Genomic DNA, 12,688 nt, shown 5'->3' on the forward strand with positions numbered 1-12,688 from the left:
CATTACGGGTTGGATTAGAAATTTCCACGATAGCGCGATTGCTTTTCGCCTTCGTTAAACATTCAGAAATATGACAATTACATATAATTTGTTCCGGTATAATAGCGTCTCCATTCTCAACATCTACGGGTAATCTAACTAATTTACTACTTCCTGCGGGTATGACGTCCTCATAAAGATTAGCGTTCCGTGAGTCATATACTAATAACCGATTCGTAGCATTGCAAGTATTTAAAGTTTTAGTTTTATAATTAATGGATGCTTCCCATTTATCTAACAAATCTGAACCTATTAAGCCGTCGAAATAATTGTGAAATTTATAAACGAAAAATGTGATATCGTCAGGGTCATTAAATTCAGGAAAACTAGGTAATGTTATAGAATAATTATTACGAGTTACAGCATGAACATTACTTACTTCAAAGGGATCATAATTAAGAGTAACGTCAGGAAAATATCTCTGTACTGCATCGGGGCTAAGAAAAGATTGGTTAGCTCCAGTATCAATTAACAATTTAAGTGGAGGATTATGAATTTGAATATAAGGAAGTTGACGTTGCGTGTGTAGATTTAATTCTATTTTGGTTTTTCTAATTTTTGGTGGATTCGGAAAATCCTGGTCCTGTTCTGAACGTACGTCACACGTTTCAACAAAATTTTCAGGTGCGTCTGTCTGTTCGTAATGTACATAAGGTTCATATTCCGTACAGTAATATTCATTATTATAATAGTAATCTTCATAAGGATATAAATCGGTACAGTAATAATCTTCGTCATCTATATTATATTCATTATGATTCATCTCCCTAGTCTTAAAATAATTACTCGGGGGTGGATTACCAAATTTTGACCAATCATGAGCGCGTGCAAAAGGTGTCGGTGGTAAAGTCTTTGTCACGTAATGGCTAACGCCACTCATAGGATGCGGTTTCGGTTGCGCGAGATGTTTAGGCTGTAATCTGAACGTATTGCTCTGCGGGTTATAGTTAGGGGGTGCAGCGCGGAAAATTTGCATAGTACGAGTTGGACGTGCTGGTCCTTGCGGTTGATTAAAATTTCGATTAAAATTTGGTGGCTTAAATTGCGGTCTAAACGAATGTATAGGCTGTAGTTTAGAAGATATAGGTTCACTAAAATCATTATGTCTATAAAACGGTTCATGCGAGTACGGCATTCTAAAAGGTACGTGGGGTTTCCTATCAAAAGTTTCATTACGTTGTTGAAGGTATAAAGTGCTTTGTTCTTCATTAACGTATTCTAATGCCTTTTCAATGGTTGCGGGGCGCATGCAACGTATGCGTGAGCCTAACGGATCTCTTAAACCACGTAGGAAAGCCTGTAGTGTTAATTTTTGATACAGGTCCCTTTTTGCCTCACGAGTAGTAACGACTGTTTCATGTAATGCTATATACGTCATTATGGTACTAAAAAGATGCTGACATCTTTCATAGAACTCTTGAGGAGAGCTACGACCTTGCGTTAATAAGGCTAAATCGTTATAAAGGGCGGTCTCATCTCTATGGTCAGAAAAGTTATTAACTAATACGCTTCTAATACCGTGCCAAGTAGTAGGTATACCATTTGCATTAATAACTCGGGCTGCGGGCCCAGTAACTTTATTTAAAATACCATTACATAACGCGGCAGTTTTTAAAGTATTTCCGGGATCTTTATCTATAAATTCCTCAGCTAATTGGTCACTTAAATGTATAAATCTTGTTAAAACGTTAACATTACCATCGAATTCTGGCAAAAGTCTAAGCGCATTAAAAATTTTATCCAAATCTGACATTTTAAATATCTGTATTACCTATATAAAATGTATTAAATTTAATTAAATTTATTTACTTCGTTAAACTAATATAAAAAAATTAATAATCTTTACCTAATATATTTGAATTATAAAATGAATTAATTAGTAAAATTCGAAAATTAATCAATTCGTAATTAATTGATATTTAAATTTATTAATCTTTTATCAACCTAATATCTATATATTTGAATTTTACAAATTGATTTTGTAAAATTCTACAATTAATTCTCGATGAATTAATATATTTTAAGCCTACGCACTACAGTTCCTCGGTTCCCGTGAATGGGTAATCTAGGAAAACTTACAATCTAGGAGTGGCAAGACACTAAGAGAATTAGTGTACTTACAGGATTTTCATTTCGGCCTTTCCTGCAGTATCAATGTTTGGATACCCTTCGCGTTGCGGCGGCCAATGGTGTAGGTTCTGGATCCCCGTCGTCGTCCCTCCGATGGAATAGCGGTACTCGATGCTTGTAGTTTCGCGTTCCGAGAGACGGCTCTCAAGGATTATCCACAAGACTGCGCCAATTATATTGACCGACCCGCGAAGGCGCAAAAAAAACCGAAATTTACTTATTAATAATTTATTGTAAAAAAATTACATTATAAATTATTCCTAACTTAAACTACGTCCCTCCCGTTCGATGTTGGAACAAAGAGTGCTCGTCGTCCACGGCGGAGCAGCTACAGCGTCGCGGTGGCGATGATTGCCGCAACACTCTCTGGAATCGCAGGTGTGCGCGATGTCGCAATTGCTAACAGGTGCAAGTCCTTCTTGGGTGGCCCCATGCATCCTCTAATAGTTAAGGCGTGTATACACAGTACATAACAAACGAATTACTGCAACCATTAAAACGTTTTTCGTTTTATTTTAATAAATACTGCACAGTTTACACACTTCGTAATAACTGTTACTGTATCATTAAACGCGTGTTCTTTACTTTTTAATCATTATGATAAAACTCAAACCAAAAATAATTTAATTAATTCAATTATATACACCAGAGCTTATATTAAAATCCACATTTAACAAGGTTTGTTTTTCGAGGTTTATTTCCGAGCTCAAAAATAATTGGGATTTTATTTTTAGGTAAAACGAAACGTGACAGAAAGTCTCTTTATTAAAATGACGATCAAAGGGAAAAAAACACGTTACATCGACTTCAAAGTAGCTTTATGGAACCTTATAGACTGTCTTGTGAACTTTGGTTTTCAAATTAATACCCAAGATTATGACTCATTTAATTATTATTTGAAAATGAGTGATTTTGGTTTAAATTTTTATATTTTTTTCTTTTACGCTAAAATTAAAATATAGGCATCATACATAGGGTACTGGTTGCTAGTTGCATATGAGTAACAATGCTATGAAACATCTACATATAAAATACTAGCTGCGCTCCGCGGTTTCACCCGCGTGGCTCCGCTTCTGTTGGTCTTAGCATGATGGTATATAGCCTATAGCCTTCCTCGATAAATAGGCTATCCAACACCGAAAGAATTTTTAAAATCGGACCAGTAGTTCCTGAGATTAGCGCGTTCAAACAAACAAACTCTTCAGCTTTATAATATTAGTATATTATAGATTTAAGAAAAAGTGTAAATATTACATTACATTACAATGTTTCTATAAACGATAGTAAGAAATTGCTCTACATAAACCACCTAGAACCATTTTAAAGCTACATATTTTTAGTACATTCGAGACTTTTAATATGTTCCTGATCCAATTCCTAATATAGAGTTAATAACTGGATGTCGAGCGCCATCTGGCATGTTCCAAGCCACAGAATGAATTGTATCTTGCCAATATTCGGCGTTCGTTTGGATTTGTTATTGCCATTCCTGGTCTAATGGCGGGAAAAGTTACGTTATGGATTATACTTCGTTCCTATTGGATTAGGAATTGTTAAAAATGTTTTGTTTGAGAATTTGGTCTACAGAATAAAGTGTTGTTTGGTTTATATTGGGCATAATATTGTGAAGACGTCAGCTTTGTTTCTATGTTTACGACACACTCAATCCATACTAATATTATAAATGCGAAAATAACTCTGTCTGTCTGTCTGTTACTCAATCACGCCTTAACTACTGAACCAATTTGCATGAAATTTGGTATAGAGATATTCTGATACCAGAGAAAGGACATAGCATAGGTTTTATCCCGGAAATCCTACGGGAACGGGTTTTTCTTTGAAAACGCGGGCGAAGCCGCGGGCGGAAAGCTAGTATATATATATATATATATATATATATATATATATATATATATATATATATATATATATATGTATATATATATATATATATATATATATATATATATATATATATATATATATATAAAGTACTGAATATATTTTATATTATTCGCCGGGTACGAATTATTAAACACATTACAACTAAATAGGTTAATTTCAATAATTAAAGTCCGATTACAATATGATAACAACAATAAATAGTGTGAATAATTGTATGCAATCAAACAAAACAGGCAACAAATACAATTATTATAAATGCGTCAGTTGAAATAATACAATAATGATTTGATCGGAAAATTTCATGAAACAAAAACGTTATCCTATTAAAATATACAAATAATAAATAAGCTCTAACTGAAGAGATATTAAAAATATTCCTAAAGTAATAATCCGTTAATCCGGATACTAAACAAAATACATAGACTACCGATATTCTAGATAAGATACGCTTTTTAAAAACAACTCTATAAATCCTCTACAGGCGACTGAAAGCGTGGCAGCTCATTACGTCTTAATGAATTATTCATTCCTCCCACCGACCCACTGGCCTTAGCATTTGGCTCAAAGAATTAGAGACGACAGGATGGTGCAACACTTCGTGTACTTTTATCTACAAGATTGCTACAGTCTTAACATTAATGCAGACTTGGTATGCTTGTGATGGTCTTGACGCTTAATCTGTAATAGTTGACGAATTAATGTATGTATATTTTTTTCTTATAGATTTTTTTTAATGTAGCCATATTTACCTAGATCATTACAATATCAATTTAAATTGTTAGCTAATTCTTCTTAACCTCTCAACCACCGAGCGACCAGATCCGACCGCGACACAATAGATTTTCTATTGTGTCTGTGATTCCGGGGCCTGATGGATTAAAATAATTAGCGATTAAACAACTACCTATTACTGATCCCCATCATAACATGTAGTGATTGCTAATAAACTAAAAAAACTTAAACGGTTAACATAATATGCGTTATCTAGTTCCCACACATCTATGCATTGGCCCGTCTTGCTGTTTCACTTTTGTAGGCCGTGTAAACAGAATCTTAGCGTGATTAGACCTTTTGTAGGCTTCGGAGCTTTGATGAACTGTTCTAAATCGAGTTTATGAATAACTGAATGAGTATCCGCTGATAACTTCCTTTTATGTAAGCTTACCGTGTCGAATTATTGTGTGATCTTTGCTCCATAGAGAGCTCTAATTTAGAAGATGTATTTAATAGAGTAATAAGGGCCGGTTACACCACTTGCTGATACTATGAGCTTCATAGTATAAATAACAAATTTTGACGATTATTTTCATACATTATCTGTCCTTATCTAACTGATAGGTTTAACAGGATAATTAAGAAAACTGTGAAACCAGAAGTAAACATTTTTGCATCCTGAAAGTTATTTTTATGACCATTTGGTTTAAAATTTGCTATTTTCTATGTTCTGCATGACGAAAAATAGGTATTATAGATGTTAGATTGCTCCATCTTATATTAAAAATGGTTAGCCATTGTGAAGATATAAACAGTTCTTTTGCTAATCCTTATAAATCTTGCTGGCATCGTGCTACCGCCTCTCATAAATCCCAAACGTGCTGCATTCCCAGGAAATGTTCCATTAGAATGTGTCCATGAGATTTATTTTCACACTATTTTGATAAAAATTGTATGTACATATTATAAACCAAGGTTACACCTAATAAAAACATAATACATGATAAATATGCTACACAGCACGTGCAAAAAGGCAACTAAACTTAGTGGTGACTCTATTTCATGAATATTTTTATACCGTGACATCGTAGTACCCAAAAAAATACGAATAAGAACTGGTTATTTTTATGTTAAATTATTTTTTTACAGATATTTTTATTTTAAATGAAATGTTCATCTAGTTTTATTTACAATTGGTATATATTTTATACAAAGGTGTTAATGATTTGATGTGTTAAAATTAAACGATATCATTTTAATGCTATTAGCATGCTGTTCGAAAATAATTTGAATTAATATGTAATATGATTCGGCTAATTTTAACAATACGCAATAAATAAAGGTACATTATATTTTGTTGTAATGTATATTAAATTACGAAGTTAAATTAAACAATTAAGTATATCATATTTATTTCGTGTTAAGTGCAATTTCATTTGTATAATTTACTGAAATAATATGTTTCATTGTAAACCTATATCTTTTAAGCTTAGATTAAAACAAAATTATGTTTTAATCTAAGCTTTAAAGCATTGAATTAAACTCCGTTTAGAATCATTTTTCTATATTATGCCCGCGTTATCGTAAAGCTATAAACCCACAATTATTAATAATGTTTCTATAAATCACTTAAAATTAACCCTCTTAAACACTATACAAGCTAAATTCAATCAATCCGTTTACACTACAGAGCGTGCCAAAGAATTCACACAGTATATTACACTCAACAAACAATCATTTTTCAGGTACACAAAATCGGGTATAAAATGTCAGTTCCGAGCCTTAGGCAACCTTGGGTTCATTTTTTCTCATACAACCAATCCTTATTTATACCTTCATTCGTATTTACCCTGCCCATATTTACCTGTCGAATATCGTACAATCAACATACTTAGACCCTAATATATTCCAGTACTGGTGTAAGCCACTTCAAAAGATCGTTATTTCCCAGATATTAGATTGTATCTGAATTATTTATTTCTTGTTTTGAGGAATATTTTGTTTAGATTTGTGGAATTATCTGGGAGAATAATAAGCACGGTTTGGTCAATTGATGTAAAATTTATTTCAAAGAAATATATTATTTTGAAAGAAAGAAAAGGTATTTATTGCCCAAAAAACTTAAATGAATTTAAGATAACTTGTTAAAATGAGGCAAACGGACACAGCCTCTGTAAAATGCTGCATGAAATAATTTTGTATTTGCATTAGTTGTTTGTGGTTTACTTATGTATCGATATGCATATGCTCAATCTACTTAAGATTTTATGAAATCAAGACTTGCCAGTAAATGTCGATAAATAAAACGCTATCTCATAATTATTAATTTAATCATTGCTTTAAGCCCTTTTTTTTGGTAACGGGGAGGAAATCTTCAAAAGATACTCCGTTTTGGGGGAAAAAGAGAGCATGTGGGATTCTTACCCACTAAAACCTCCTCGACGGCCAAACCCAAAGCATGATAGTGGGGTCTCCGGGATCTCTCGCAGAACGCACCAGAGCTCCCGCAGCTATATGCCAGACTACGTGGCTTCCCTACCTCATTATCGACTACCCAGAGTGGGTAGGACAGTCACAGGACCGGGAAGATGTTATAGGTGTGCTTTAAGCCCTACCTACTCGATTATTCCAAACATAAACTTTATGCTTATAAAGTTCATTCTATTTTTACGATCGTGATTCCTACTTTAAAAAAATAAACAGTATCCCGCTACTTAACAATCTAACCACGGAACATTCCGCTAAATTCTGGAACATTCTAAATACCTACGTGAGGACGTTTAAGCTCACGAGGCAGTTTCAGTCCGGCCTTTGCGGTTTTATGCGGAGCCTTTGGCGCCCTTTGTGAGTGTCAATAGCTTTTGAAGCAACGCTCGGGCTACTTTTTAGTGCCAATATAGAAAAAATAATTATTGTGTGAATTTAAAACGAAAATGTTAAACATGGAAATAGTACTCGAAGTAGTGAGCTAATTAAATTATATTTTAAAACCTATTTTATAAAAACAATACTAATGTCGTTTTGTAGTGTAAAAACTGATATTTATTTACAATTTCGACAAAAGTGCTATAAAAATTCAGTCAGTCATGAAGTAGGTTAGATGATTACCATTTAAATGTTTGTGTCCTTGAGAAACGATGTGAAAAGAAAAATTTTTATGTCTTGTCGATTTAAACTACATTATACTTTTTTAATCAGACGTTGGTTACGTAAATTTCATTCACTAATCGAAAACTAAAAACCCGTTAAACTTAAGTAAGATGAAGTAAGAGCTTCGGTTCAAGAGTTAGGAGTAGGTAATAAATAAATAACCATCTATTTAAAATTCAAGGCAAGTCAAGCAAATATACCAACCGCGCCATAAGTTGCGAAATTATTCATCCAATTACATTACATTATCCAAACATTATTCTCTTGTGAATATAACCTTTTTTACAAAAAATGCAGCTTTCGACTAAAGCAATCTTTCTCAAGGGATTCGTATCGATTATAGAGAGTTGGCAAGTGTCCATTTGCGAATTGCTAACGTTGAAAAATATTGTTCAGCTAGAGCAAAGCCAAATTTAATTTGGGATTCGCGATTGATTTTTGGTGTTTCGTCTGCATTTTAATCCACTCAATTATGGGAATGGAAAACGGATTATGCTGCGTTTTCATTGTTGCTTATTTTGTTGAATGATTGATTTGCTTTTATTATACGGTTTGGAGATATATTCAAGTTCAGATGTATTATTTGACTTTATTTTTAAAGTTACTGCAGATTCGTTGTGAAATTGTAGCAGCTCTGTTTATTTACAAGTCTTGCAAAATTAACAAAGAGAGGCAACGTTATTGAGTCTTGACTTTCTCTAAACTGATAATTTTAATTCATTATTATATTATTAACAATAACTGGCATTTGTGTGGTATTTCACCAAACTTTTTGTTACTTTGTTCATAAACAAAGTGAGTAATTCATGAATAATGTAGGTATTAATCAAGATTAAAATGGCTAAAGTGTGTTTTCTTTTTCTAATACAAATGTAGGCACTTATTTTAATCTCGGATCAAGTCTGGACGTTTGAAAGCCACTCCATTTTCGCTTAGTCGACGAGTTTTGTGTTCGCCATTTCTAAAAACGTTCAAGATTGGTTTTTGTTGCAATGCTGTTCTTCGATTTTTTGGTTTAAATTCTTCTGCTTTATCTTCTAAATCTTCTTTTCTTCTAAGGAAAAATGGCATATTTTTTCTATATCTTTTTTGTTTATAAATCTTAGTGAGAAAGGAAAAGTGTTTGTCATTTCTGAATCTGTGGCATGAAAGCTCCCAAATGGATAAATAATATGAGTGTTGCTTTTTTAAATTTAAAGTAGACAAGACTTTGCCTGAATATATTTTGCATTATGTGTTTGATAGAAGTAAGTAGTCAAATCCAAGGCAACTTTCACTGGGGCATTAATTGTGTGAATTTCATTGAAATGTCCCAAGTTTGATCTGAAAATAAAAAATAGAAATCCTTAATACCAATGCGTATTATAAGTTATATCTATAACCAGTATAAACTGATTGTTTTTTTTAATCATAATAAACTTATTAATAAAGAAAATAATAATAAACTTATTGATAGTGCCTCACATTAACTATACTTATTATTATAAAGCTGAAGAGTTTGTTTGTTTGAACGCGTTAATCTCAGGAACTACTGGTCCGATTTGAAAAATTATTTCCTTGTTAGATAGCCTATTTATCGAGGAAAACTATAGGCTATTTATCATCACGCTAAGACCAACAGGAGCGAAGCCACGCGGGAGAAACCGCGGAGTACAGCTAGTAAATAATAAACACACAGACACTACAGCGTCAAAGGAGAATTTGTGAGATGCATAATAGTTTGTTATAAGTTAAAGTTATAATAAAGGCAACTGCTTCCGGGATTTCAAACTTACCGGCTCTTAGTTCATTAACAATGTTAATAGTTACTGCAAAAGTTTACCATAGGTACAAGGCTAGGGATTACGGGCGAAGCGTAATGAGATGCTTTTGCTGAAACAAAATGAATATAAAGGTTTTTATACACTTCCAGTATCCAGTCTGGATGTTTCGGATCACTATAAAAAAAGTCGCTTTCTCTGTCTCCATAATATGTATGCTTAAATATCTAAGACTACACAACGGATTTTGATGCGGTTTTGTATAATAGATATAGTGGTTCAAGAGTAAGGATTTAGTATATAATTTATATACTAAAACCTTACTCTTGAAAAAATATAATAAGACAAAGCGTGAAGCCGCGGGTGGAAAGTTTAGTTGTATGATAAACAAGAATATGATTACAGTGACGTCTTCTACAATGACTACTACAATTACCTATTTTTTCATCATGATGTTGTTCTATAAAACAAATTGAAATTGGCTTACATGTTATAAGAAAGATAAAAATAATATAATATGTAGTTTAGTTAAACATTGACCCACTTAGTGTAGAGAAACTAGCACAAACGAAGACGATACGTCCCATCCGTCCCCTGTGTATAATATTTTTACGAATACAGCCTGATTGTATGTAACTGAAGCCAATTGACACGATCTTGAAGTTTGTCAATAGGCAGGAAACAGTGCGATCGAAGTGAGCTCAAACTCGCCTGCCCCCCTAGTCAAGTGGCTTTCTGTTAGCGTAGCGTTCAATAGAATAGACTACGAATGTATGAGATTGACGTAGGCTGTAGATAACGTTTATCTACAGCCTACGTCAATCTCATACATTCGTAGTCTATTCTATTGAACGCTACGCTAACAGAAAGCCACTTGACTAGGGGGGCTTGTTGGCATGTATTTATTGTGAAAAATAAGAATGAAATGTAGAAGGCAAGTTTTTTATTAAATATCCTACTAGTAATATTATTAATGCGAAAGTTTGTGAGGATGTTTGTTACTCTTTCACGCAAATATTACTGCACCGATTACAATTAAATCTAGTATGTAGTAGGTAGACGAAGACCCAGAATAAGACATAGACTATTTTTTATCCCGTAGACAGTAACGGGAACTATGCGGGTTATACTACAATTAGTCCGGGATACATCGCCCATTTTTGCAAGTGATTACTATCAAGCTAATTTTTCGTGAGTAGCTTTATTTTGATGAGATGCCCAATAATTTCATGTACGAAACTCTCGATTGTGGTAGCTTACAGAGGTAACAAGGATAAAAAATTTTGATTTGACGGTTCTCAAATATTTATTACGCAATTTGTAGGACAATATGTCTGTTGAATTATATAAGTATTAAATAATTTGGAAATTCCAAAAGTGCACGCCTCATAATTTTTTTTTAATAAATATTTATTAATTATTATTTTTGTTTATTTAATAACAATTAAACCACATCGAATCAGACCCTGAAAAATGAAAGGGTTCTATTCCTGAGCATACTCAAGCGTAAGAGAAAAAAAAAGACTCGATTAGTAAAGTATTTCGGTCGCTATCGTGTTAACAAGAAAAAGGATCCGCACATACAGACAAACGGACGTCCAAGACAGAACTTTTTTAAACTGTTTTTTAACTAGTTTAAATAACAAAAATGACATCAAAAATATCATGAACGTTTAAAATAGTGTTTTTTCTTAATATGTGTGTGTATGTATTATCTTACAAGTGCAATGTATGATACATAAAGACATTTTAAGTTTGAAAAATCAGATGTTTTGCGCGAAGTGACAGTAGTACCACAGTATTACCATCCTACAGTATGGCGACGAATGTACTTGTGCAGAGAAACGGAGGGGAACTGGCGGGGGGTCGGGCGACGCGGGCCGCTTAATGCAATCACGCTGAGTTTGCATTAACTATCGCGAAAGGATGACGCAGTCGTATTTTTTGTGTAATAATTTTATTATACATAGGTAGTAGGTACTTACATATTCTATTATGACGTGCAAAAACTGTTCCGTTTACGGATGTAAATCTACATTGAAATCCCAGAAGGAAACAATATTTCAGAAAGATTGTATTAATTGTATCTGTTGAATTAAAATCAAAGCTATGTATATGTTGTCCTCATTATTTTCTAATCAGATTGTACATCCCAATGCGAATGCATTACTTAGTTAAATGGTATAATATACAATTAAGAACATCCAAAAATAAAGTGTCCACGTAAATAATATTTAGCAGTGCAATATCTGTAATTATATATTTATGAACAAATAATTACATCAGATTTAATAATCGCAATTATTTTGAATGTACATATGAATAAATGATTTCATCATAATATTAATAATCAAAATTGTTTTATTTCCCATTTGTTGCAACCCTAGCGTATTTTCGTGTGGCAGCGTAAGTACCTACGCTGGCGGCGGCATCGCGCGACATCAAAGGCGATTCCTTACTGTAGGAAATAATATTGTAATACTGTGGTAGTACCCACCTCAACGCTTCGCTTATGAGGCGTGCAATAAGTGAAAATAAAAAAATCAGCTGGTTAGTAATCATTTATGATGACTTCGTTATCGATACACATTGGAAAGGGGGACTCTTTGATCAAACCATAGATTTTGTAGGACAAATATTTTTTCGAATAATTTAGATAATTATCTTGAGATTGAACAAAAAAATACATTCAGTTAGTAATTAATATTTGAGAACCATCAAATCAAAATATTTTATCCTTGTTTCCTCTGGTAGCTACCACAATCGAGAGTTTCGTACATGAAATTATTGGGCATCTCATCAAAATAAAGCTACTCACGAAAAATTAGCTTGATAGTAATCACTTGCAAAAATGGGCGATGTATCCCGGACTAAATGTCATTATAATAACAAGGATTAAAATGTGAGAGAAAGATCGGATTGCTTAAGTTGTGATATAATCTATGGAAGTAAGAGTAAAGTTAACACGTTCGCGGACAGTAACGACCATA

General features: G+C 33.1%; 1 protein-coding gene across 1 annotated transcript in view; it reads left to right on the forward strand.

Moving 5' to 3' along the window:
- The first annotated feature begins 7,246 nt into the window (after positions 1-7,246).
- LOC149908583 (C3 and PZP-like alpha-2-macroglobulin domain-containing protein 8) overlaps positions 7,247-12,688 on the forward strand; it is a 102,360-nt gene continuing 96,918 nt past the window's right edge. The window contains exon 1 of the mRNA XM_090102220.1: positions 7,247-7,347. Coding sequence (XP_089958346.1) covers positions 7,247-7,347 — 101 coding nt within the window. The remainder of the gene's footprint in view (positions 7,348-12,688) is intronic.

This window comes from Colias eurytheme, chromosome 5, assembly GCF_061535395.1.
Source record: "Colias eurytheme isolate Ceu_HAF_F1 chromosome 5, ilColEury1 Martin Lab GWU primary, whole genome shotgun sequence".
Taxonomy (NCBI): Eukaryota; Metazoa; Arthropoda; class Insecta; order Lepidoptera; family Pieridae; genus Colias; species Colias eurytheme.